The sequence below is a fragment of the Oculina patagonica genome, chromosome 10 (genome assembly GCF_052425735.1).
Source record: "Oculina patagonica isolate OP01 chromosome 10, crgOcupat, whole genome shotgun sequence".
Taxonomy (NCBI): Eukaryota; Metazoa; Cnidaria; class Anthozoa; order Scleractinia; family Oculinidae; genus Oculina; species Oculina patagonica.
The window spans coordinates 19,776,994-19,803,358 of NC_135767.1; the positions used below are offsets into that span (position 1 = coordinate 19,776,994).

Genomic DNA, 26,365 nt, shown 5'->3' on the forward strand with positions numbered 1-26,365 from the left:
GATTTGTACAGCAGTATTATTGTATTCGTGTAATGTAATGAGTTGTCGATGATTTCATGGTCAACCGGTCTGGTTTTCAATTTTGCAAAAACTCTTTTACAAAATGTGCTTTTTTCGATGGGATGCCAGTGACCTCGTAAAATAAGGTGAGCGGACACTTTTGACGATTTAGATACTGCATAAACAACGTTTCTTTACATTGTAACGCTTGCATTGCATATCGCATCAGTTATGATGCGAGCTTCAGTTAAATGAACTGTCAGATTTTATAGTTTAGAAGCTCTCTAAACGAACCACCTAATGGCTTTCAGGTATATTAAATAAGGGATTGTAAAAGAACTCTTGGTCAGGTTTTGGGCTATTTGGAAGTCAAATTTGACAAAATAATCAATCAAGTGGTAAACAACTATTTCGCGAAAATATTCCAAAAGGTTTTTCTTAATCCTTCGGAAAACAAGCGAGAAAAAAAGCGCATTTTAATTGCTTTGTGTTTGCTGTTTTGCTGCAGAGAGCTGTGTTAATTTAACGCTTTATGAAGCTCGAAAATTGAATTGCAGTTAATTCATTTTTTCGGACTTTACCTCGACACAGTTTTTGTCGAAAAGTTGAATGCGCCACGTTTTTCATCAACAGGATGTAAGCCAACAAAATGTCTTTCCTTTCACATTGTGAATTTTTTGCAGGGTTAGCATTGTTCTTCTTGTTTTGTCATGCTTAAACGTAACACATTCATTCTTTTCTTCGGTGTGATAAAAAAATAACTGCCTATAAAGGATCGTAGACAACTCAGTTATATATGTTATGGTTTAATTTTGTGTAACAGTTCTCGACAAATGACAGTATAAACCAATTTGAAAGTCAGGATAGGATGGAAATAGATCACAATGTGTGCAAAATTGAACACGTGGTCGTCGTGTTAAGTTTATAAGCTTTTCTCGGGATTTCCAATTTTAGAATATGGACTCCTTTGCAAATTAACCTTTTATATTTTAATTTTATTAACTGGGGAGCCTTCGCCCTGGGTTATTTACAGTAATGTAGTATCTGTTTTGATCAAATTTCAATGAAATAAGATTTGTTAATTTTTAGGCTTGAAGACAGTAAGTAAGCAATTTCGCTATGACTTTTTTCTTTGGTTTGCGAGAACTCGCTAAAAGAACTTCACGCGTCTACTTGTCGTTGTAATATGTAAATTAATTAGTTTATTGTTTTTTTCAGAGTCCTCGTACCTGTATTGTTTGTTCTAATCTTATTAATCTCTTCCAGCCAGTCTTCGAGTAAAAAAAAACGCGTTTCACAATGGCCGTTTTCACACTAAACTGACGGACAAATCGTCTGAGACGGACAAATCGTCTTAGTGTGAAAACGGGACTGAGACGATTTTGGACGTACAAGTCGCTTGAATTTGGCCGTCTAGGAAGACGATTTTAAAGGACGACTTGGTCGTCTAGACGGACAAGTCGTCAAAAAGCCGTCTTAAATTCACACTAGACAAACAAATCGTCAGACGACTTGTCCGTCTGGATGATTTGTCCGTCTTCTAGTGTGAAAACGGCCATTATTAACACATTACATCTTTCTCAAGTTGAAACAGACTGTTAATTTTGAGTACATTTTAGAAACAGAAGGTTTACCTTGGTACATTTCTGTGACGTCTGCAAAAACATCAGATTGGTCTTTGCGTTTTAGTCTAGCAAACGCAACTAACTGATTTTTTTAAGGTTTTTTTTGGATTTGAACATTCTGTCTTCATTTTCAGTTCTAAGTTCTGACACGGAAAACTAGGTTAATAGACCTTGATAACCGATAAATGCTTTTAAGTGGAATTTAACAGTCATTGCTCTCGGCGTCTCCCCACTGGTTCCTTTTAAGATTAATTCTCCAAACTATTTTTTAACAGTTGCATTTAGATAGGTTTTAAAAATCAATTACCTGTTCGTCTCAGGACAGACGCCTCGATTTAACCAAATTCTCCTAAAGAAGAATCATAAAAATGTTTGGTAAATAGTAAGGAGAAATTTATGTTTGATATCCACAGAAATTGAGAAGCTGCGCGTGAAGGACTTAGAAGCTCAAAAGAGCCGCTTGGATCAAGAAGCCAGCACTAAACTGGCTGAGCTAAACAACAGGTAACAAATGTCCTTTTGTCATTAAGCCCTGGCCAACGGTAACGCTAGTGGACGCAAGTAGTCGCAAGTTGAACTTGCGAACAGACTTGTGTTGGCTGGCCAAACGGCCTCGCAAGTTTACTCGCAAGTGCACGCAAGTTGTCAAAAAGCCATTTCAATGCTACTGCGCGCGCTGCAATTTAGTACGTAAACAGCAAGACTTGCGTTTACTTGCGTTGGGTGGCCAAACGGTGAAAAACTTGCGTTGACTTGCGTGCAAATTTGATCTTGACCAAAGTGAACGCAACGGTCATCGCAAGTCCTGGCCAAACGGAGACGCAAGTTTTTTACTTGCGTCTCCGTTTGGCCAGGACTTTATGTCTTAAAGAGAGGGAATTAATTAATTACAGTTTTGTGTTCCTTATTGGTTGACAGATTGATTACAACAAGTCACACGAGTTTTTTTTTTTGAAGTAATTTTAATTATAAAGCTTAAACTGGAAAAAGGTCAGAAAACTTAAATTAAGAATAACAGTTGAGCTTTGCCAGTCAATGGAAAACTGCTGTATGGTCCCCTACGCCGTGAAACGCGTGGTTTGTCTCTTGCCGTTTCCAATAGCTATTTTGGAAAACAATTTGTCCATGCTTGTTGCTGTCCGTTTGTTTGGGTTTGCATGAATTTGAGAATCTGGGAGAGGTCTCGTGAAATAAGAAATGCCTCAGTGACGATTTATTGGTCAAAATTCTGTCCTGAAAATTTGAATGAGCCCACAAGTTTTAGTCAGCGGGGTTGCTTAGCAACATGACGTATCTTGATGACACAAAAGCTGACGTAACAACGTGAACGAATGGAGGGAAAATAGATGGCTTTCGAGTTGAACTGTTACAGTATGCGGACCATATGCTCTGAAAGAAAATCAAATAGCTGTGCGAATCAAAACTCTTTCACATTCTAATGGCGCGAAAATTCTGCTGCTTGTTACAGACATCGCCGAGCGGAGCTTGAACAGAAATCGCGCCAAATCCTCGAAGAGCGTGACCACCTGAGCGCCACGTTTGAAGCAACGCGACAGCGGACAACAGAGCTGAATCAGCCTCCGCAAGTGTCTTTACTGTCCCCAGACAAGCGACTCAGCGTCGTCAGCGTGGGGAGCGAACCACGTGATCACGGCGAAACGGACAGCAGGTAGGACTGGGGCGGGAAACTACTGATGGTGTTCTTTTTGCTTGTCACGCAACACTCCTACATGTCACGCAAATTGATCTCACCTGCGCGTTGGAAAGGAAAATTGTGATTAGGGTTGCAAGAATGGCTTTTAGGCAGAGCTGGGCTACTTGTTGGAATTGGAGTTTTATTCAGCCGGGGAAACAAGGGGCTTTGTTAGCAAGTTTTCGTGACAGCATTCGTCAAGATTCCGGTTTTATTGTCCAATCGAAGAGCAACGCGATCCTCGATCGTACTGAGAAAGCTGTCACGCCCCGGTGGCGTGACGACTTTCGCAGTCCACCATGGCGCAAACAAATGCTACAAAGCAAATTGAAAACTGCGGGCTCAGTATGATCTGTGAGATTTGAATTTGCCATCAACTGGTACTTGTTTGATTCAGTAAGCAGCTCTCACAAGTTCTCACGTGAATGGCGTGCTCCCCTTCGAGAGAACAACAGCAAACAATAGGAACAATGCCCCTAGCCCCCAAAACCAATAACAACTGCTACACTAGAGGACCAGTAGAATTACAAGCTTACGAGAGCTGCTCCACTACTGTTCTGGTTCCCCCGACTGTGGAAATATTCTTGTTGACCAGTCAAGATACGTTATGGTGTAAAGCGACATCTCTGCCCTTGTTTTCTTCAGGGGCCTGTCTGCCAGCAAAATGCTAGCGGGGGAGGGGAGGGGGGGTTATATGATAATTGATCTCATTCAAAGTAATAGAAAAACTTATGCAACAGGCATCGAGGTTAAGCGTTGCCTGTTTGAGTTAGGAAGCAGAGACTTGCGTTAGTAAAGGTTATTTATTCTTTTTTTCCTCAAAGGAATCCTGGTGCTGCTCACAATATGAAAGACACAGATAAACGTGACGGAGAACAGGTTTGAGATGCGTTTTGTTATTGTGGTCTGGCCTTTACATTTGTATCTTAAAATTACAGTTTATGTAAAGCGCATTTGAACATATACACATGGAAAATGCGCTATATAAATACATTATCATTATCATTAAAAGTTAAAAAGTGATTTAATGTAGTACCCGTATTAAAAGGAACTGTTCGCTTATTTTTGATGTACAAAGTTGCCTTTCAACCGGTGGCCTAAAAGCTGCAAAATGGCAGGATTAGATGCCGCGAAGATAGAAGATAGATAGATAGATTTTTTTTTACTTTGATTTTTGGTCATGTTTTTACAGTCTGTCAAGAATAAGAAGAAAAAATTGTTTATCAAAACTTTAAAGATGGTTTGACATTCAAGAAAATAAACTGCAAGCAAAGTTGACGCCAGCGCTATTTGCGCGTACTCACTGCTTGAGGACTCATGAAAAATGTACGTGAATTTTGCGCGTAGGAGGGATGCGCATAAACAATTAGCGCGAACTTCTTAAACTGCCAAGAATCATTTCAGAACAATTCCTTTTTATTATTTAAAAAAACTAATTTTTTTTACCTTCCCGTCTACAGCCACTCACCAATGGTTTCGCGGACGACGGAGACTGGTCCGAGTCATCCGAGGAGGATCATCAAGGCCGCTACTCTCCTCTGGTTGCCATGGCGATGAGTGGAACCAGTACCAAGCCTCCGACGGGTATTTCACCGCCTCGGGCTCAGTCCCCCTTCAACAAGGCCTCCACACCGTTAAATACAACAGGTGGTGCACTGGCGACTTCGCTGAACGGTTCTTTTGCGCTTCAAGGTGAAAAATTTTTTTTTTTTTTTTTTTTTTTTTTTTTTTTGGGGTATCTTTGTTTAGTAACTTTCTTGTTGTCTCTTTTTTTTTCTGAAGGAAATTACAAGAAAACAGCAGTGCTTATTAAAGCTGTTATTAGCGCTCGTGCGCGACAAAAGCTGTGGTAAGCGACGGGGGAAGCGCTCGCAAACATTTGTATCCACCCTCACAGTGTAAATTTGTGTTCTAGATTTATTCATTGCATACCGCTGGTCCTCTCTAGAATGCCAGTATTATTCACTGCATCTTTTAGGCGTGTGTTGGCTTCTGTGACGTGCAATTAAAGCCGAAGTCAAATATGATTGGTTGAGACTTGAATTCTGCGCGCGCGATTTCTGTTACGTCACAATGACAACCCGTGCGTCAAAAAGGACAACGAAAACTTTTTCGCCTTGGTAGTTTGTTTTTACTTTTTACATGAGATACCGCAGTTACTAAATTATTTTCACTGATTAATTCATCTGCTAACGTGTCGGGCGTAAATTAGGTAAATATGACTCTTCTTGGCTTGATAAATGCCGCTTAAGCGCTAGCTCCATTCTTTTAAATTGATTTCGTGTGCTAATGCAATCATTTTGACATTTTGCAGACAGCCAAAGTTTCGCTCGACTTCAAGAAGCTCTTCGTGACTCCAAACGACAAGTGGATAAACAGCGAGAGAGAATTGTGGCGCTTGAAACGAGCAGGAAACAAATGGAGAGCGACCTAGCTGAACTGCAAGAGTAAGAACTTTTATGTTTTTGTGTTTTTAGATCGATTTTTGAATTATTCTTTTAGTATCATTCTCTTAAAATCTTTTCAGTTTTTACTTTTCTGCCAATCAGATCACAAAATAAGTGTTTCAATTCGCATACCTGTACAGCACAACCTTATCTTTTTTTGGATTTGATATAAATCGGAAAGTTTCGGACACACCGACGTGAATTTGTCGTAAATAGACCAACGAGAATTATCGGTCTTTTTTTCTTTTTCTTTCTTTATTTTCTTTCTGCTCAATACATGAACAGCACTCGGTTAAACAGAGAAATAAACTGAATTTAGAACTGAACTTTGCTCATACATACAGCTACTTTAAATTTATCTAATTTATTAACTCCCAACTAGTCGGCAGTGAAAATATTTTCTTACACCACAGCGTGACAGTTTTCTTTTAAACGAATCACCGGGCAAGGATTTTTGCAATGAAATTAAGCGATTATGTTGTTCTATTTTTATCAGAAAAGTTGAAGCTCTAACCAAAGAGAAGTCGGAATCTGAGCGACTGAAGATGGAAGTAGAAGCTGCGTACAGAACTCTGCAGTACAAACACGACCAGGAGAGTGAGGCACGACGGGTATCGGAAGCTCTTCTTAGTCAGCTTAAAGAACAGATTACAAGATCAGAGGAAAAACTCGCCAAGTACGTTCAAATAAGGACATTTTTCGCCATTATTTCAATGTCTGAAGTCAGTTCTGTAACATTGTTCGGTTCTTTTTCGACCTGGTTCGGTTTACTTACGCTATTGATGAGAAGCAATAGATAAGACCAAAGTGTGGCATTGTTTTCCGACATTTTTCGGTTCTCGTAGTTTGAGAATCGGAATCATTCGGAGAGACCGAAGAGTAGCGTTCCTCTCCGACTGTTTACGATTCTCGCATCTTGTAAAACGGAACTGATCGGGTAGACCTAAGTATTAGCATTATTCCCCAACGTTTTACGGCCTTCGTTGTTTGTGAATCGGAAATAGTAGGTGAGACCCACCAGAGGGGAGCGCGTATTTCTGGCTTTTTCTGAACATCGAGGCTTGTGAATTGAATAAGAGGCTGTGTGGACCCAGGCCTGGTGTGGACCAAAGAGTAGCGTTGTTTTTCTACCGTAGATTTTGCGGTTCTTGTAGATTGCTAATCGGAAACGATCGGATAAACCGATATGTAGCGTTTTTCTCCGACTTTTTTTTCAATTCTCGTAGTTTGCAATCGGAAGCATTCGGAGAGAACGAAGTGTGCCGTCGGCAACGTCGTTCTTCGACTTTGTATGATTTTATGTGTTTTCAACCAATCTTAAAATTGCTAAATCAACCAACTGCGCGAGAGAACTTCACTCTCTCGCTCTATCCATTGTTGGAAGTATTCTCTTTTAACCTACCTTTGACTTACAATGAGTTTTTTTGTTTTCATTTATTTTGTTCAGGGAACTCGAAAACCGTCAAAACATTGAGGTCGAGAAACGCCAGCAACAAACTGAGAGCAAATCCCTGCGGAACAACTTGCAACAGCTAGAGTCAGATGTACGAGATCTGAAGAGAGCCTTAGCCGAGGAACAAGAATCTCGTGCGGTACAAAGCCAGTTACTGGAGGAGGAAAAACGTAAAAATGAGGCTTTAGTTGAGGAAACACGGCATCATTCTATACAGAAAAGCGAAGCTCTTTATCAGTTGGAGGCTGTTGATCAGACTCGAAAGAGTTACGAAGCTAGCAGTGGTTCGCTTAGAGAAGAACTTAAAGCCGCGCAGGTGAGACTGAGAACAAGATTAAAAAAGAAATTCTCCTGACTTATTGTTATATATTTCTTCTAATGTTAGTTCTAAGAATTTAGTGTTCCATCATGAGGTCGCTGTTGGAGCTTATTTCTTTTTTAGCTGTGTCACGGATTTTAACAGGTTTTTGAACAGCCAAAATATATATTTTTGTTGTGGGAAACAAACAAAAAATTGTCTATTTTTGTAAACAATTGCTATATTAGCACTGAAATTGTTAAAAAGCGTCTTTGGCTGCGAATGGCTAGGATGGAAATGGATTATAACTTGAAAAGTTAAAGTTTAACTTTTCGAGTTCTCTCCGCGCGTCTTCAAAAATATCGAAATTTATAGTCGTAGTTTGATTTCTCTCAGCAAATTAATTATGTTATATCTTGCTTCAGGTGTTCAAACATGTTTTTTTTTTTCATGGGTTAAGTTGCCAACCACTTATTTCAGAACAGTTTAGACCCAAAATCTGCGAAATCCCCGTGAATGATAAAACTCCTTAAAGTAATACATCAAACACGAGAGTGAGTGTTTCATCACATTTTCAAACACCAAAAAGAGAGTTGCAAATACGACGCGCAGCGGAGTATTTTTGACGAACTTCGAAGTATTTAAGAAGAAAAATAAGCGATAGGAAAATAGAACGACGTTTCGATGACGCCATGTCATCATTATCAAGTTAAAATTATAATACGGAGTTCAGGCTTATATAGTGATCTAGGGTGTGATAATATATTAGCATAATAAGATTTTAAATAAACAGTTTAGCACGCACAGAATCTGTTTATTTAAAATCTTATTATGCTAATATATTATCACACCCTAGATCACTATATAAGCCTGAACTCCGTATTATAATTTTAACTTGATAATGATGACATGGCGTCATCAAACGTCGTTCTCCTATCGCTTATTTTTCTTCTTAAATGTTTCACAAAACATTTTGTTATTCGAACTTCGAAGTGTTTGAAAAATTGATGAAACACTGTCTTGAGTGTTTGATATATCTTCTCAATCAAAACGAAAACTACTGGGTAAACAGGCAATTTTCCTTTGTTTAAACTTGCTAAATAATTATTTATGAGTTTGAGAAATGAGGTTTTAACGCTTGTTTTTGTTTGATAGGTTGAGCTAGCCGATACCAAGGCTCGACTAGAGGCTACTAAAGCGTCTATGGAAAAAGAAATTACAATGTTGAAAGAAAAACTACAGAAAAAAGCAGACAAAGTGGTAAGTGAACAGTGCCTCCAGTATAGAACTTTGTTGGGTATCCCCCGCCGGCTTTATACCCCTGATTCACATTTTGGACGAATTAATGCTTCCATTGAACAAAGCCCTAAATATAACCACATGAATGCAGATTTAGCTCGCAGCACGGACATATTTGTTTTTGGATTATTGCTGCGAAGCCTTAGCGTAGCAGCAGAACTATTTTTGACTGTCCGCGCGGGGCCTGGGCGCTTAATATAGGCGACACACTCGATTTGACTTTTTCACTGGCGATGATTTTAAGTACATGCAGTACGTATGATCAGCGGCATGTAAAATGTGGAAGCTGCGTTTGTCGTTTGCGATGTCCTTTTCGCTAAAGAGCAAGAAGTTAAATTTTAAAGCGCTGCCGCCTGCGCTTCTGTTCAGTACTTTGGAAATGCTTCCCAAGAAACCTCTCTTGAGCAAGATGGTCAAGTATAGTGCCGGGGAAACGGTCTTTTCATCCCTTAAGCGCCAACTCTGAAGAATAACGAATTTACAATGCCTTCTTATAATTCGCTTTCATAATTATCCATTACTAATTAATTTAAGGGAAAAAATTACTTTCTGTGCTTTGAGCGCGAAATATGTACAGCAAAAACTACGAAGATTATTTGCGAAGGCTCCATGAAAACGTTTTCATAATGACCGCGCGCTAGAATGGAACGAGCTTTGAGCTTTTTGACGACGTCATAAATTGGTGTTTCTGATGGCTTTGCGATCGAATTGCACGTGCTTTGTTATGTTACATTGCTTCCTTTTCTCAATGTCACGAGCATTTCACACGCTAAGAAATTAAAGATTATATCTTTTACATCTGAAAATGTGAAAATCCGAAACATTCCTATGACCTTCCGTTCCGCTCCTACTATTATAATTAATATTCTTATAACTCACTTCGCAGCACTTAACTTGCTATCAGCTACTCCTAGTTTTATATTGGTGCGGTATCTTCAGAGACCTCCGATGAATTTGTTACGTGCCAAATCCCAAGACGCGATATTCCCTTCAACTCTTAGTCGATACCGTTGTTCTTTATCTTACAGGCAAAGAGCGAGGAAGCCCTTCTCCAAACACGCGCCGACTTGGACTCGCATCTGGCCAGCGGACGAAACGAGCACGCGCAGATCAGCAGCAAGTTGGAAAGCGAAACACAGACGCGAAGTCGCCTGGAAGCGGAAGTACGTCATGTAATTAATATAATGTGTATCATTGCTATCAGGAAGGCGTTTTGGCCTTATGGGTCCTGGGGTATATTCCGGATTACTGAAGAAGCTTGAGTTCAAGGTCTGGCTGAGGTTGTGGTGTTTTCAGGGTTGCCACGGTCAGGGGAAAGTCAGGGAAAATCTTAGTTCTTGTCAAAGTAGTGATAGTCAGGGATTTTGGCTGAAACAAGAAAAAAAATGGATTTGTTGGTGAAGTCAAATGCCTCGTTCAAAATCCCTTGAAAAACGTAAAGAGATGAAAATGAGAGAAGACTACGAGGTCTGCAAAAGAAGCTGAAGAAATGTAAAAAAAGGTTGGCTTATTTGTTAATTTACCTAATTCAAGGTCAGTGAAAGTTGTTTTGAGGGAAGGGAAAAGTCAGAGAATGTTTAGATTCATATGAGCGGCAACCCTGGTTGGTTGTGGGCAAATGCTCGGGCTAACCTGTGATGGACTAGAATCCAATGCAGGGGGACTAGAAATACTCTTAGTCATTTAATGCTACGGAAACTGCGTTAAGTTCTGGCCTGATGTGCCACCTGTTGTCTTCAGTTCGTAGGATTGAATATCTTATTTTTTGTGCGTATTTTGGAAGGATAAAACAGGACAGCACTGACAGTCCAACGTTTATATTTCAGATTTCATCATTGAGATCGAGGTTGGAGAAATCTGACAAAGAGCTAGAAAGGGCAAGTGTTGGCAGAGTGGAAGCAGAAAGGTACAAAGCTGTAAATTTGAAATCTTCTTCTTGTTTGTGGCCGTTATACAATACTCTGAGGACAGAAGATTTTCCTCGTGCGCATTTGCGGCCGGAGGTAAAAGGCTCACGAAAAAATCTCGGGTATAGTTGGATAGTCCCACCCAGATTAGTTTTACCTGACCTAAAAGCGTTGCGTGACGAGGAAGCGTTGCGTGATGACCCGCTGACTTCCGCCTTTGATTATTCATGTCGAGTCTACATCTCATCTGTCTGTTTGTTAGTTCGTGAGTTTCTCTGTTTTTCTGTACTTTCGCTTCTCAACCAGCTGTTGGAAAATACCACACTAGTTGATACTTAAACGCTAATAATGGGTCAGATTTGTTCCAGCATTGACCAGTTGGGCAGGGGGTTTGTTTGTCTGGGCGCTTCCCCTTGAGCAATCCGGCATAACTGATATTTTGCGTTTTTCGCTGCCTCGTGAAACACGACAAAAACGAGAAAACGACGGCGGAATTGTATTCATTTGTACACTCTCTACGTCATCAGTGGCACCCGAGAGATCCGACAGCCATATGTAACTCTTGGTCTTTTTGTTGTGTTTCTAGACAAGCACAGAATTTACGCGATGAACTTTACCAAGCGAAGCTCAGACTTGAGAAAGAGACTTCTTCGCTCAAGGAGACAAATAAGGTAATGTCCCTAAAATCGAACCTTTATTCTTTTAATGAGTGCATCAATGCGATTTCCCAAGACCCTGAAAAGTAATAAAGTGTAGTGTTAGTTCTGACTTAGTTTTTTATTTTTCGTTTTTGTATTGTCCCAAAGGCTCTGATGGTGAAGTTAGAGACAGCTGAAAGCAAAGCAAGTAACCTGGATATTGAGGTAAGTACCAATTTATACAATTTGTTTTCTGAAGTCCTCCACGCGATGGATTATCAAAAATGACCAAGAAAACATTTCAGGAAGTAAACTAGAGGCGGGAACCGGGCGGTAAAGAGGGTGAAAGTCTACGGGATGCGAAAAGAAAGAGAGGGCAAAGAGATTCCCAAAACAGCATATAAAAAGGGGTGGAACCCGGAGAGTGAGAAGGCAGAGAAAGCTCCCTTCCCTTTCTCCATCCCCCCTAAAAAAAAAATATGCATGTAATTGACCACTCCCCGAATGGGGCTTTTCAGGACCAATGTAAACTAACTCTGAAACAAATATTGTAAATGAACGAAACATGATTAAGAATCCCAACTGGCAGGAGCAGACCAGTTGGCTATTTACAAGCGTAGCCGAGGAGTTGAATTCGGGGCTACCGAAAACAACACCGGCTAGTGGTCAGAACGGGACTTGAACCCGCGACCTCCGGATTTCAAGTCCGGCGCTCTAGCCACTCGGCCACGCTGCCTCCCATACCCACTCCGTATCCCTTTTCATTTTTTTTTTACTTCTAGCGTGAGGCGAGTAAACACTGAAACACAGGCTTCCGACCCTTATATGTTTCTGGTTCACTTTTCAGCTTCAAACTGCGAACGTTATTCTGACGGAACGAGGAAGTCAACTAAACCTTGTGCAGCGTGACACGGAGCATCAGAAGTCTCAATACGATCGACTACAGGAAAAGATACGCCTGGAAAAGGTAAAGTAACTATCAGCTCATTCAAGTTTGGTCACGCTTTCGAACGCGGCTAAGTCACGCTATAAAATAGGCTACGTCACGCTATTTAAAGTGTTAGATGACGCTAATGAAAGGGGCTAGGTCACGCAACGTTGTTAAAGTTTAGAGACTGGGCACCGTTGACTAATGAACGATTTCTAACTTGACGCTGAAGATTACTGAACTCTGTGGCAGATCGCTCATTATACGGTGTTTAATCATATTAACTGATTTGTTTGTTCGTTTCACAGGAACAAAATTCGCGACTCACCGCCAAATTAGAAGGCAGTGATCTCAAGTAAGTCAGCATGTAATAACGAAAATAAACTTGCAATTGATAGTTAGCCTTAGAAAAAGTTGATAAAAGTGTAACCCAGGCAGTGAGGAAGAAGAGAATTTCTGGAAAAATACCGGTCAAATCGAAGATCAAATTGATCTTGGTAAAATCGAAGATTTCTGTCAAGATTGATAACTGTCAAGTCCGTTAGTCCATGAGTCAGTTAGTCCAGTCCTTGTCACCAGTTTTATAAAGTTACCCTATTTTGCAATGTTTAAAATTACCTTGACACTGAAGGAAACCCGAAAATAACAGCTTACTAAAGTAGAAGAACGCCAAAAAAGTAGTAAAAACAGAAAGGAACAAAGATTTTTAAGATTCGAGAGGATTGATGCGTATTACGAAAGTCAAACTCAAAAAAATCTGGAAAAAGTTTCAAGAGGCTCATGTTTTTTCCTCCTTTTTTTCAGAATTTCCAGTCTTCACAGCGATTGTGACGCATTAAGAAGGCGATTAGAAGAAAACACTGAAAAGTTAAGAAAGCAAGAAGAAGCTGCTCTGAGATCAGAGGTGAGTTGATAAAGTTTATCACTTCATCTTCGCCAATATTGTCCGTACTTGCTGGTCATCCTCTTTCTGGCCGTCTTTACACTTAGTTATTATTTGAAAGCGGTTCTGGATGACTTCCCAAGGTAAAACATTTACATTTGCTGAGCTATCATTGGCTTATAAAACTCGTGCTACCACCAACGTACTCTGACCAATAGGAGCGAAGATGTAATATTGCTTGGCCAATCAAAGTGCGAAAGCAGAAACAATCGTGATTTAGCCCGTGCGTTTTCCCGCGCTTGGCGCCGGATGCATGTTTTCCCGCGTTCTGCAAAGGCTACACGTTTTCCCGCGTTCAGTCCCCGTTGTATGCTTCCAACGTTTTGCAAAGGTCATGTGTTTTCCCGCGTTTAGCACCAGTTGCATGTTTTCGTGCGATTTACATCGGTCACATTAGAAAAGCATTTATCTTTTTTTTTCTTTTGCAGGAGAAATTTAACGCCTTGCTTGCCTCATCCAGAGCAGATTTTGATAAGGTACGTCCTACATGGAACTTGCTTTAATTAATTAAGTGGATGGATCCCGCCAAAAATTCATCCTTTGTCACAACCTCAATAAAACGTTTTCTCGTTTTCGTATTGGAAAGGTTTATGAGTAATGAGACTAGAACTGTCTTTTACCGAAAATTTGCACGCAAGTTGCATAAAAAGAAAATTTTCACCTTGTATCCAGCGACCCGTTATTGCTAAAGCCTGGTTCTCATAAAATCGCCCCGATCGTTTCTTCCCTCTTCACTTCAAAAAGTTTTCTTGCGATCGGGGCGATTATATGAGAACATTACACAGACGATCGCTAACGTCTGCGGCGATTGGGGCGATCACGATCGCTCGGATCGCCCGTGTTCTATCCTTCTAGCTTCTTTTTCCATTCTTCGCCGTAAAACTGCAATAACTGAGAAGATAGGAAGCCATGAGTTTTGCTCTTTCATTGAAGGCTGCCATTGTGTTGGATCTAGGGCTAAAATGATTGTTTTTCGTAGGTCTACGCCCATACCAGGCGATCGGGACGATCATATGACAACCCCCTGATCGCTTCCACTCGCTCCAATCCCCTACGATCGTCACAGTATTTGCAAATGATCGATGCGATAGAAACGATCGGGGCGATCATATATTTGAACACAGCTACTCGGGAGGAAAAGAAAAACCCCTCGGTCGCAAAACCGAAATAAAATGCATTTGTGATGGCTCGGTGATAGGTTGTCACAAGAAATGTATTACATTGTGTATAGTGAAGCGTGCCTCCAACTTAAAAGTATTTTGAAGCGATTTCTGCATTAATGATTGTTTATTTCTCTGTTTCCACTCAGAGCAAACACGTTATGCAAGAGAAACAAGAAACACTACTGGAGACGATCAATAAACTCAAGTCGGATGTTGACAAAGGAAAAGAAAAAAGTGCACAACAGAAAGCTCATATTAGAGATCTACAACAGGTTAGGTTTTGTTCTTCTTTCTCTGTTTTTCGTTCGTTCTTCCATGCGTGCGTGCGTTTGTTCGTTCATTTGTGCGTGCGTGCGAACATTCGTGCGTTCGGGCGTTCTTTCGTTCGTTTCGTTTGTTCGTTCGTTTGTGCGTTCGTGTCGTCTGTTCGTTTGTGCGTGCGTTTGTGTGTGCGTGCGTCCTGGCGTTGGTTCTTTCGATAGGTCAGTCGGGTGGTCCTTCGTTCGTTTATTAGTTATTGATCGCTCCTTGTTGTTTCATTTTCAGGAACTTAATGAAACGTCCAAGAAACTTGTTCAATCTGAAACGGCTTTGGAGATGCAAACTAAGGTACAATAAAATTCAATTTGGTGATTGTCTAAATTTTGACAGCTCAGGATGAGGGCATTTACAGAAGTCAGGGCACCTAGTGGAAACGGGTGCTTATTAGAGATGGGTCTCTTATTTTATTTTCCTTTTCCAGATTCACATCTCTGAGGCGATGCGACCTTTAAATCATAATGAACTCTAAACCCTCTAACTAATAAAACAACTCGGTGTCACTTCAAAATTAAACTAAACCTGCCTCCTCCACAAGGATTTTTTGGGGTTTGAAATTTTCGATTCCAGAATTTTTTGGCAGGAAAATTTGGCAAGTATTGATTTGGAAGGCTTGATTTAAGAGCGATTTTGGGGGGTATTTTGAACAAACACGAGCGTTCAACATGTTCAATTTCTAATGTTTTTTCTTGGTGTTATATCACCTCCCCTTTCCCCCTTCCTGGAAATTTAAGGGTCAGAAATTCGACATGGGATTTTTGGGGGGGGGGGGGGTTAACTTTTTGTCCAAGATTTTTTTGGGGGTTCTGTTGAAAGCCCTTGGGATTTTTTGGGTCTTGATGTTTGCCCCCATTTGAACATCTCCGTCACTTGAAATCCCGAGTACCGGAGGTAATTTGGGGGGGCGCTTGTGCGCGCAAGGATATTACGCGCGTGTTATCTTCCCACGCGCGCAAAACTCGTCCCATAATAATAATAATAATAATAATAATAATAATAATAATAATAATAATAATAATAATAATATCTTTTTATTGAAACTTCCACAGTCGCTCTTCCTCTTCCAAACGTCTATAAAATTATCTCTTGCTATTATTCAGTAAGACGTATCGCAGTAGTTCTTCTGTGTTTGAAAAATTGATCTTCTTTATTTTGTTTTAGCTTCGTGATGAGTTGGAAGATGAGCGATCTCAGTTAAGAAGCCAATTAATAAACCTGGAAAATACGGTGAGTCATTCCTTCCGCTAACATTATTTTTTCCCCCCCCCCCAATTTCTTAAGATTGCGTGACGCGTGACACCGCCACCAATTGCTACTCTGTCGCTCCTACATCAAAATGTCTTGACTTGTTTTCCAGACAAGGTTTGTTTTTTTATTTCCAGGTCATCTCACAGGCGATAATCTCTTTCTGTGTCAATTTCTCACCCTCTAGGTAGCAACAGTGGAAGCGACACGAGGCGAGGTGACCGGTCACGCCATGAAACTCGAGGAGGAACTGGAACACACTAAACGAGTTCAAGGAGAGACCACTGAACGGCTAGTCTCCAGAAGCGCCGACATAGAATCCGTTACCAGATCCCTGGTAAGCAATTTTTTGCTTAAGGTTAAGAGATATCAATTGTATAGTAAGTGCAGCATGGCCTTCAAAAGGAATTTCGACTGCACTGAACGTGGATTGACAGCTTTAATGGAAGGTAGCTTGATCATGTGACCAAAAAGTCCTTCCTCCCATCATTCCCTTCTTCACATTGTGATAAATATATAATAAACCCCATAAATATATTGTGCACTTGATTTGTCTCGCGCAATCGATTCCCCGCGTAAAATTACGTGCCGCGTAATTTTGCGCGCCCCACCCTAAGACGAAATGTATGGTTTCATATCTTGTAAATTGTATGGCATTTTATTTTGTTAAGCGATAAATTGCGACTTGCTTAGCGAAAAGGAATAGGTCTGGAGTGAGATAGCTGTTAAAAATTCGAAGAAACCTTACAAACCAAAAATATTTTAAAAATATTGTGCAACATGTTCTAAAGCACATTTGCTCCTCGAGGCAGTTTGAAGCTTGCGTTGTAGGCCTAACAACATTAACTCGCACTAAAATGTTTAAAGTCAATGTACATGTGTTAAATTTGTTGATAAATGTGTTAAATTTGTTATTTTACTCTCGCAGTCCCCACAAGAGGATGGCGAACAACCGGTAACTAAACAACTCATAAACGTGTTCTTCCCTCGCGGTCGTTTGATAGGACGTCACGCAACGCCTTGTACCAAATTCGAATCAACGTGGTGTAACGTTGTGTGACAGGCTGGAGAACGGCTGCGAGGAAATACTAATCTGAATAATGTTTAACATGATAAACTTTCTTCCACAACCACTTTCAAAAGTGTTGAGACACTCTCAAAAATTGCATTTTTCTTCAAAAACGACCATGCCCTCGTTGGAAAAGTAAACATTAAATTTTTTTGTAAACCTCCCTCCTCCCTTTAAAGTAATCCTCAAAATTCAGACAACATTAATCAGGGAGAAAGCAGAGAACGCAAGTTATCAATGTGAAAAAGTCTAAAATGACATTCTTAATCAGGAGTGTCTCAACTCTTTTTGAATAATTTCAGTCAAAAAGAAATTCGCGTTTTTGTTTCCAAGTTAACTTGCAAGTAAACCTTTCAACGCCTTTTAATTTAAACGTTGACACTGACACTAAGACGATTCTGTATATAATGATTACTCCTTTTTATCTAACAGAAAAAAACGTTCTTGTTAGTTCTAGAATATTTTTTAATCACATCATTTAATTGAAATTTTAAGAAGAAAATACAGTTCTTAAGTTATTGCTAACCCTTTTCCTGCCGGAAGAAATTTAGCCGATATTATGCCTCTGACAGAGGACAGGTTAAAATAAAACAATTGCTTTAAAAACAATGAAAATTTGTCAATTTGATTCAACTTGGTTTCCCTCGAAATCCAATAATAAAATTTTGTATTTCGTGTTTTTGCGACAGAAATTTTTTTTAAACTTCGATAACTTTTTCAGTTTCAATTTCAGTCGTTTTTGGGTTTGGTAAACCCTTGAACAGCGAAATAACTTTAAAAAATTTGTGCACTAACATAATTAACAATCTAAGAATATTAAATAAACTGAACATTGCGTGGGAGAAACATTTGCCTTCATTGAATTGAACTTCTTCATTCTTCGCTAAAACGCCAACAAAGTCTTCCAGGATGTAAAATTGTAATTATGTTCTCTGATAACTTCTCGTCTTGTTCTAAAATTAAAAAAACAACCGCTTAATGTAAACCGCTGGGAGCCTAAAATCTTAAACACAGCAAACAAGTCGGAATGCGTGGTCACTGTTGCATTGAAATGGGTTTTTTCATCTTTGACAGCTGATTGGCGGGCAAAAAAAATAAGAAGCCAATTTCAATGCTTTGGCTCGGGTTTTCAATATTGCAAAGCCGTTGTTTTAGAATCTCTTTTTAAAAACGCTTAATTCAAAACGGCGACAGAAGTATGTAATCTTGGATGGATAAGCTGTAGACAGGAGGTTACGTTTCTTTTTGCCCTACAGTAAACAAAATAAAAGATCTATAGAATTGAACATGTTTTGTTATTGTTAAGTTCGTCTTTCTCTGCGTAAAGTTAATTCATTATTGCGAAATTGAGAATGATTTGTTTAATTGACGTTACACGAATAAAAATGACCCAATTCTCCCTTTTAATATAAGGGCTGAATGTGGCGAAACAGTTCCACAAAAGGCGGTCACTTTCTGCACTAGAATTCTCTAAAACAAGCCAAGCGAAAATTCTATTGAGATTTCGTGGAAAGCAGAAAATGTATCAAAACAATTTGGTACATGCCAAGGTTTTGTGCAGATACTTGATTTGTAAAGGAAAGGAAGACTGTCAACGGTTTAATGCTCGGTTTTAAACTTCGAAAACGGATCATTTATCGTAGAAATCCAGCAATAACGTTTTCAAGTTTGTAATACAGCACTTGATAAACGCAGAAACCCTTTAGGAACTGTTGGGAGGAGAGAAATGAATTACGAAAAAGCCTTCAGTGAAAGGCGTGAATTTTGCATTTTTAAATTTGGCTGGGTTGTCTTTGAAAATCTCTAGAAATTATTTATCTCCGTGCATCGTCTTGTTAAGGTTGTATTTTTTTTTTTTCAAACATCGAGGAAGTTAACATCGAGTTTGAAATGACAGTTTTCTGTTAAAGATTGCAAGGCTCAACTAAGTGATGGTATTTTCTTTCGTTAATGTCGTTAAATGGGTTCTGGATTTAACTGACAATCGGCCAAAATTGCGTTTATTTCACAGGCGCAGTTAGAAAAGATGGTGACGAAACTCAAAGTGGAAAAGGCCCAGGTTGAAGCTTCTTTAAGAGAAGAGGAGGCGAAATGTGGCATGCTGCTTAAAGAAGTCAAGGATGCGAACGAGGTAAGTTATTTCATGTGGTCTTGTTCGGGCGCCATCTTGAAAACGTACAACGCGGTTGCGAAGCGCAAACATTTCTTACAAATTTCACGAAATGATTTTGAATGATTTAGCTAGTCACGCTGATTCTTAACATACCATAGAATTCCGGTTATAAGCCCTGGGCTTATACAACCTCGTAAGGGGTTTTGGAAGGGCTTATAGACGGAGGGGCTTATATCCGGGAGGGCTTATAAGCGGAATGAAAAAAACGTTTTGAAAAGAGCCACGAGAGTGTTGATCGAAATACGTTTTTAAGTTAAAACGCATAAGCCTGTCATCCGGAAGAGGGGGACTTATATCGGGGGGGCTTATAATCGGATGTATTTTTTTGTTTCCAAGTAGATGGGCCTATAACCGGAGGGGGGCTTATAAGCGGGGGTGCTTATAACCGGAATTTTACGGTATTTTCTCATAACAGCGAGCTCCCCGTAAACTGAAATGGATTTCAGAAATTAAGTCACACCTTCTTAACACGATAACTGGGCCACCTTGCATTTAGCTTATTCAGAATTTCCTATAAAAAATCAATATATACCCGTGAGGAGAATATAGTACAGTGAAATCACGAAAAAGGTCCTTTAGTTGGTTGCAAGTCGGAAGTCACGAAGAAAACCAATTTAAATTTTACATGTAAGAAATTGCAGACAGATTTTGTTTCACATTTTTTTCAAAGGGATCGAAATATGTTTTGTTCGTGCATTGCAAGTCACTGTTGTATACCTAAACGAGTGCTTTTTGTTTCGTATTTTAGCATCTTATATATGTTGGAGTGGTAGAGTTTTATTTCATGGTGAAAATTACCAATTATAAACACTCGTGTTTGTTTTAAAACTCTGACGTCACGGCTAATTCAAACTTTTTTTGCTTCTCGCCGTGATGGCGGATCTAATCGCCGTGTTTTGAAATTATTTTCGTCAGTAAAATGATTAGCACAAATTCCCAGCTTTCAAAAACGTTTTCGTATTTAGTGAACAGTTTGTTTTAATGTAAATTTTTTCAAGAAAGGTTTTACTGTGATTCGATTAACTTGCTTTTTTAAATCGAAGAGAAGCGTCATACATAAATTTTTCAACCGCACGGAAGTTTAGTTGATGGTAAGATAACTTTGTTGTGTTTTTTAGTCGCATTAGTTCTGTCTTAATGTAACTATATGTTTTTCAATGATATTTTAATTTATTAACATTGAAAATCCGTTTAGATGTATTGCGGTTTTTAAAACATTGTGCTCGATTTTAAATTATGCATATTAATTGCCTCTACTACAATTTAAAACCAATCATTAACCATTATTCGCCTAATTAAAAAATATCAAGCTCTGATTTAGTTAGGCGTTTATGTTTCGAAACATCTGTACACGCGAAAGGATTCTATCTTGCTTGCCGCGTCGCTTTCAACGACACGAAAAAGAAAAACACGTAAGAGCTTGACGATGACTCGGAGCTAAGAACTGTACAGTTCTAATGTCTGAAAAAATCGACAGAGCGGGAAAAATCCCTGAAAAATTCGACGATAATGTGGTCTTGTTCCTTTGTCGTGGACCTGATCGAAAGAAAGTTCGTTTTCGAAAGCGCGACGCTGTCCCTAAATTCAAACAAGAGGTGATGTATATTGTATATCTTTGCTTTATTTGTTTTTTTCTCTATTATGAAAAGTAAGATTGATTTCTAACTTCTGTTTACCCTATGTCTGACAATTTTAAGTGGAGAGATTTCAAGAGTGAAAAAACTGGTCGTTTCTGGAAAGATATCTTGACCGATAGTAAAATTCTCCATGGGTAGTTGATAGAAAATGCATGGAAAATGTAAAGAGAATTTCGAGATGCTGTATAGTTCAGACAATAAGGAGATAAATAAGTTGAAAATTTCCTTTTTTGGGAAATATTAATTTTGGTTTGTTAAGATTATTCATCGAAGTCTCGAACTATTTGCATTTGTTAGCGAGAAGTAATGTTTTGATATTGGAAGGAGAATTTCGACGTTCGTCACTTTAGCGAATGAAAGTTGACCAGTGTTGTTGCGGCTCGTATTTTGGAAGATGTGATTTTAATTTCCTGGCAGTAAAGAATTTTTACAGCGGTTTTCACTTGAGTGTCGAAAGTAATTTTCGTTTGCTTTGGTTTTGCATTACTATGCTTTGTGATTGGCTCAAAAAACTTGCGCCACTTTCGCAGCCAATCAGAAGTAAAACCAAAACCAATCGTGATTCGCTCGCGCACGTTTTCCCGTCGCTTCGTGCCGGCAAGATGTATATTTGCTTCGAGTTTTGATTGGACTACTGGATTGTCTGTGTCCTTTGTGATTGGCCAGAGTGATAACTTTGATTTTGGTTTTACGACACTCAATTGAAAACTGCTCTAAACGAGGTTGAACATGGTCAGGTTGCAGGAATTGTCAATGGCTTACTAAAGGTGATTAACAAATGTCTGACTACTCACCCATCTTTTCTCACCCCACAGGCCCGGCAGAGCCTGGAAAAACTGTTATCCAATGTGAAGGGAGACTCTATAGACCTGGAAAACAGATTACAGGTATGTAATATTGTAGAGTTTGCTGGGTTTGTTATCGTTTCTGCATTAGCCCGATTCTTGTCCTCATTTTGTGCTTACTGGGGTAGAAACGAAACAAGACATTTGCATTGTTGAGAGACTAAAGCTCAAAGCGTCACTGAGCGATTCAAAACTAAAACGCCGGTCAATTTACGTCGTTTGATCTGAAAAATTGAAAGTAAATGTAAAAATTGATTTCCTTGCTGAGTGCTACTGCGGTAAGCTAACGCCCCGTCCAGGGGGATTAGCAATGCGAATAGTCGTTTTATGCAACAGAAACGGGGACGAGCCTCTGAAGGTTGGCCGTTATGACCGAAATAACACTGTCTTTTTAATAAAAAGCCTGGTTTCAGTTTGTAATATTTTTTGTTCTACGTTGGTTCTACCAGTCAGAGTCACTCAGTCGAACCCAACATGAAAGAGAGGCTGAAGAGCATAAGGAATTATGGGAAGCGGAAGTGCGCTCGAGAACCAAGCTAGGAGCGAAGGTAAGACTACCGCGTTTTACAAATAAAACAATTTTTGTAGAGTTACGACAGGCTAATTTTTTTATTTCTTTAGATTGCGGAAATGGAAAAACGACTGGCCGAAGCACGGGTGGAGATAGAAGAGGTACGTTGTCGTGAATTTTGAATTTGTATTTTTTAGGTGGTTTTGCTGATTCGAGTTTGTTCCGTATAAACTGTAGGAAAAGCGTAAAACTCGTAAAGCTTTAGAGATGAAGAAAGTGTTGGAAGCTAAGTTAGAGGCCAGCGACGAAAGGTGAGTTAAATTTTGTTGTTGTTTGCTCTTTTAAAAAAAATCGCGTTCACATGTATCGTTTTCACAAATCCGTTTCTGTTTAATTTGAAAAGGGATATTCTTTATAAGGATTGGCCTTGAAACATTCAAAATTCTCCTCTTCTTCTGAAAGCAATGTTTCGTCGCGACAAAATTGTACCAGCAAGCTTTCTTAAATACTGATCTAACTTGGAACCTCCGAGGTTTTTCCTGTGGATATCTGTTGACACGTTTAACTCTGATTTTTACGTTAATTCATTTCCCATTTTGTGTACTTACTGTTCATTCACGGCCTTTGTACTTTTGAAGTGTTTGGAACGATTTTGTGCAATTTTTTTATTATCCAGTGTATCTACTTAAATGAAACAAACCTCTTTTGCATTTACTCCTTTTGACAACTCTCGTTTTCATCTTACAACCTATGGGTAACTTGTAGTCTGTGCTGGAATGTCAAGCTTGCCATATGACACACGCGTCATGGCACGCATGTAAACGCGTGTCATGGCACGCGTGCTATGACACGCGTGTCATGACACGAATGTCATGACACGCGTAAAATGCGTGTCATGGCGCGTATGAAATAACACGCGTTCCAGAAAACTCGGGTGTTGTATGACGCGTATCATGGCAAGCGTGCCAGATGACTGCTTTGGAGTGCGATTGTGGTGCTAAAAAATAACGTAACTCTTCTCAGAGCGAAAAGCAGTCGTATAAAATTCTACGAGCAGAAATGCAGTTAAATTTTAACAGCGCGGTTTTAAAAGCTCCTTGTTTTCTTTGATACTTTCAGATCATCTCAACATCAAAAGGCCGTCGTTGCTCTTAAAACGCAGCTCAAGTCTTACAAACGACGTTTCAAGGTAAGAATCCATTCTCAAAATATTAAGTTTCCTCGCTGATTACCACACGACTCTTTCATTGTAAGTTCGGAGAATAAAGTACCAAATCAATGGATGATTTTTTTCATGGTTGTTTGCTTTTGTATTAAGAAAAACTAGATTTTAGCAATTTAGCTTGACATAGTAAATTTCTACTTCTGGGTACGAGCAAGAAATTATTCCAGTTTAATTTTGTACCATTTTGGACATATTTCTGTAGGAATACGAGTCCTCAGAGAGTCGAATTCCAGCTCTTCGAGTTGAATTTGACAAGGAACGTTCTGCAATGGAGTCTCACATCACTTCGTTAAGAAGACAGGTTTGTCTCTCTTCGTCGCTCATTTAGGTGGATTATGTTGTGGTTGTCTTAAGATTGTAATGAATTTGTGCCTGAGTTCCCGCTGATATATCCAGGAATTACCACTAATGGGATGCACGCTCTTTGCGATAGGCATCACAAAGTGTCCTCACTGAGAAAAGTTCAGCATAACACACGTAACTCTGTCAAATATAAAGTACTTCTTAAAAATACTCGCGTTCAATGTTGAACATAAGTGAGTTTTCAGTTTCAAACCTTCCTCTCTACAAGAAGTGTAAGCTCGTAAGCGAGCAAGTCTCACAAGAATAACTCGCTACCCTTTAAGATAAAAATAGAAGAAACAGCAGATACAATGCCCCTAGCCTTCAGAACAATGGCAACTGCTACACTAGAGGACCAGTAGAATTACAAGCTTAGGAGAGCAGCTTCAGTACTGTCTAAGAAAGTGCATGGCCAGCATTTATCATTAATTTACTTAAATCTTCAATCTTTTCCAATCTTAACCATCCTCGTTCCTTTTTGGTTTATTCTTACTCCTTTGGTGTTTCTCTACCTTAGTAAACTGTTATAGTTATTTTGAAGTTCTCTTGATTTGAATTTAATTAATTGCACACAACAAAGTTGCACATAGCTTGTTTAGAGCGGTTTTTACTTGAGTGTCGAAAGTTAATTGCGTTTGCTTTGGTTTTGCATTACTACGCTTAGTGATTGGCTTAAAAATCTCGCGCCACTTTCTCAGCCAATCAGAACTAAAACCAAAACCAATCGTGACTCGCTCATGCACGTTTTCCCGCGCTTCGTGCCGGCTACATGTGTTGCTTCGAGTTTTGATTGGTTCACTGGATTGTCCGTGTCCTTTGTGATTGGCCAGAGTAATTACTTTGGTTTTGGTTTTACGACACTCAATTGAAAACTGCTTTATGGTGTTCTGATCGAATTTTGTTTCTTTACCAGTTGGATAACCTGAGCGAGAGACTTCACCAAGAATCGGAGAACCGCTCACGTGTAGAGCTTACGTGCAAACAACAACAACAAGGTGATTCTAAAAACTTTTTCATTGTATAACAAAACCTGTCGGACACAACGATTCTCTTATGAGATGGATACCGTTCACTATTCTTCTCTTGTTCCTCCGACATTTGTTGTTGTTCATCGCCTAAATAAGCCATTAAGCGACTGAGAGTATGTCTACTCCCCCCTGAATGCGATGGTAGCCAGTACATCACAGTCCACCCCCCAGCAGTAAATTCACCGGTACCCATTTATACGCCTGGGTGGAGAGTGGCACTGTGAGAGTAAAGTGTCTTGCCCAAGAACACAACACAGTGACTCCAGCCAGGGTTCTAATCCGGACTGCTTGATTTGGAGTCTAACGCTCTAGCCATTAGGCCACCGCGCCTCCCTTCCATAGAAATATCCTTGATCAAAGCCGTGTCTAACTAGGAACATAAATTGCATTCTTCACAGCGAACTAAATTCCCAGTTAAGATTCTCAAAGTTCACAAAAAATGAAAAGTAAAAGCAAAAGTTTGAATATTGTTGCTTTACATTGCAATTTATAATGTGCGTAACTTCGTGTAGTTTGTTCTCCTTTTTAGATTGAAAGTTGCTTGTCAAAACTTTCGTGTTTTTGACTTGATGTTTTTAACGTCTTGTTTTGTTTTTTGTTTTCTACAGAACTCTCAGCAGCCAAACAACATGAAAAGGTAAGGTGATTTACAGTAAAGTGCTCTCGCAACTTACAAAGAAATTACTCTGACCAATCACAAAGAACACAGACAATCCAGTGAACCAATCAAAACTGGAGGCAAATACATATAGCCCGTGCGAAGCGCGGGGAAACGTGCGCGGGTGAGTGAGTCACGATTGGTTTTGGCTGAGTTTACGTCTGATTGGATGAGAAAGTGGCGCGAATTTTTTAAACCAATCACTAAGCGTAGTAATGCAAAACCAACGCAAATGCGAATAACTCGAGCGCTAAGTGAAAGTCGCTTTATGCTTTGAATGTGACAGTCTCTTACATCCCAAACTATGTTTTGTTCGTATTCGGCATGTCAAGCACACAAGAGTTAGCCTTGAGTTATTTCGCTTATGATAGAAGGCGTTTTCAAATCATATTCCGTTAAATCATGACAGCTATTAATTTCTAGGTCTTCTTAGCTGCTAAGTCGCTGGAAAACTTTGAAGATATTTCTTTTAACCATGCTTCGTTTTGTTGTTTTTAGCGTCTTCTCTTTGACCAAGAACGCCTAGAGCAGACCAACAGACAACTGGAGGAAGAAGTCGGAAGACTCAAGGTCAGTAGTTATTGCATTCAGGCAAGAACCAATTTTGTTTTGAGGTGATTCCCTAGTATTGCATTGCGCATCCTTACTGCGCAGAATTTTACGCGTTATTAGCGCGCGCACATAAACAAAATGGCGGCTTTTTTCTATGCGGCTTGGCTCGCGAGACGGAGAAATCATCGTTTTCTCGTAGACGAGTTCGGTGACCTATCATTTTTGTCTCTTAGTTCGAAAGCAGCGATCAAATTCTTTCTATAAAATGAATACAGATCAATTTCTATGGCAGAATAATACATTATCACCGAAAACGTGCACTTTCAGCAGTACTCGCAAAGGAAATATAAGGAATTATATGGTAAATA

General features: G+C 39.5%; 1 protein-coding gene across 6 annotated transcripts in view; it reads left to right on the plus strand.

Moving 5' to 3' along the window:
• LOC144628963 (uncharacterized) overlaps positions 1 to 26,365 on the plus strand; it is a 57,635-nt gene that overhangs the window by 25,343 nt on the left and 5,927 nt on the right. For 4 of the 6 annotated variants that reach the window (XM_078487089.1, XM_078487091.1, XM_078487090.1 and 1 more), the window contains exons 18-48: positions 2,039 to 2,129; positions 3,094 to 3,294; positions 4,143 to 4,197; positions 4,779 to 5,010; positions 5,633 to 5,765; positions 6,262 to 6,441; positions 7,213 to 7,534; positions 8,672 to 8,776; positions 9,844 to 9,978; positions 10,642 to 10,721; positions 11,309 to 11,393; positions 11,529 to 11,585; positions 12,208 to 12,327; positions 12,597 to 12,643; positions 13,093 to 13,192; positions 13,660 to 13,707; positions 14,541 to 14,666; positions 14,941 to 15,003; positions 15,874 to 15,939; positions 16,145 to 16,294; positions 16,886 to 16,912; positions 19,038 to 19,157; positions 21,652 to 21,723; positions 22,131 to 22,229; positions 22,303 to 22,353; positions 22,430 to 22,503; positions 23,312 to 23,381; positions 23,620 to 23,718; positions 24,673 to 24,754; positions 25,396 to 25,424; positions 25,944 to 26,015. In XM_078487089.1, the coding sequence (XP_078343215.1) occupies positions 2,039 to 2,129; positions 3,094 to 3,294; positions 4,143 to 4,197; positions 4,779 to 5,010; positions 5,633 to 5,765; positions 6,262 to 6,441; positions 7,213 to 7,534; positions 8,672 to 8,776; positions 9,844 to 9,978; positions 10,642 to 10,721; positions 11,309 to 11,393; positions 11,529 to 11,585; positions 12,208 to 12,327; positions 12,597 to 12,643; positions 13,093 to 13,192; positions 13,660 to 13,707; positions 14,541 to 14,666; positions 14,941 to 15,003; positions 15,874 to 15,939; positions 16,145 to 16,294; positions 16,886 to 16,912; positions 19,038 to 19,157; positions 21,652 to 21,723; positions 22,131 to 22,229; positions 22,303 to 22,353; positions 22,430 to 22,503; positions 23,312 to 23,381; positions 23,620 to 23,718; positions 24,673 to 24,754; positions 25,396 to 25,424; positions 25,944 to 26,015 (3,191 nt within the window). The remainder of the gene's footprint in view (positions 1 to 2,038; positions 2,130 to 3,093; positions 3,295 to 4,142; positions 4,198 to 4,778; positions 5,011 to 5,632; positions 5,766 to 6,261; positions 6,442 to 7,212; positions 7,535 to 8,671; positions 8,777 to 9,843; positions 9,979 to 10,641; positions 10,722 to 11,308; positions 11,394 to 11,528; positions 11,586 to 12,207; positions 12,328 to 12,596; positions 12,644 to 13,092; positions 13,193 to 13,659; positions 13,708 to 14,540; positions 14,667 to 14,940; positions 15,004 to 15,873; positions 15,940 to 16,144; positions 16,295 to 16,885; positions 16,913 to 19,037; positions 19,158 to 21,651; positions 21,724 to 22,130; positions 22,230 to 22,302; positions 22,354 to 22,429; positions 22,504 to 23,311; positions 23,382 to 23,619; positions 23,719 to 24,672; positions 24,755 to 25,395; positions 25,425 to 25,943; positions 26,016 to 26,365) is intronic. The other 2 variants (XM_078487094.1, XM_078487095.1) reach the window with 2 other exon arrangements.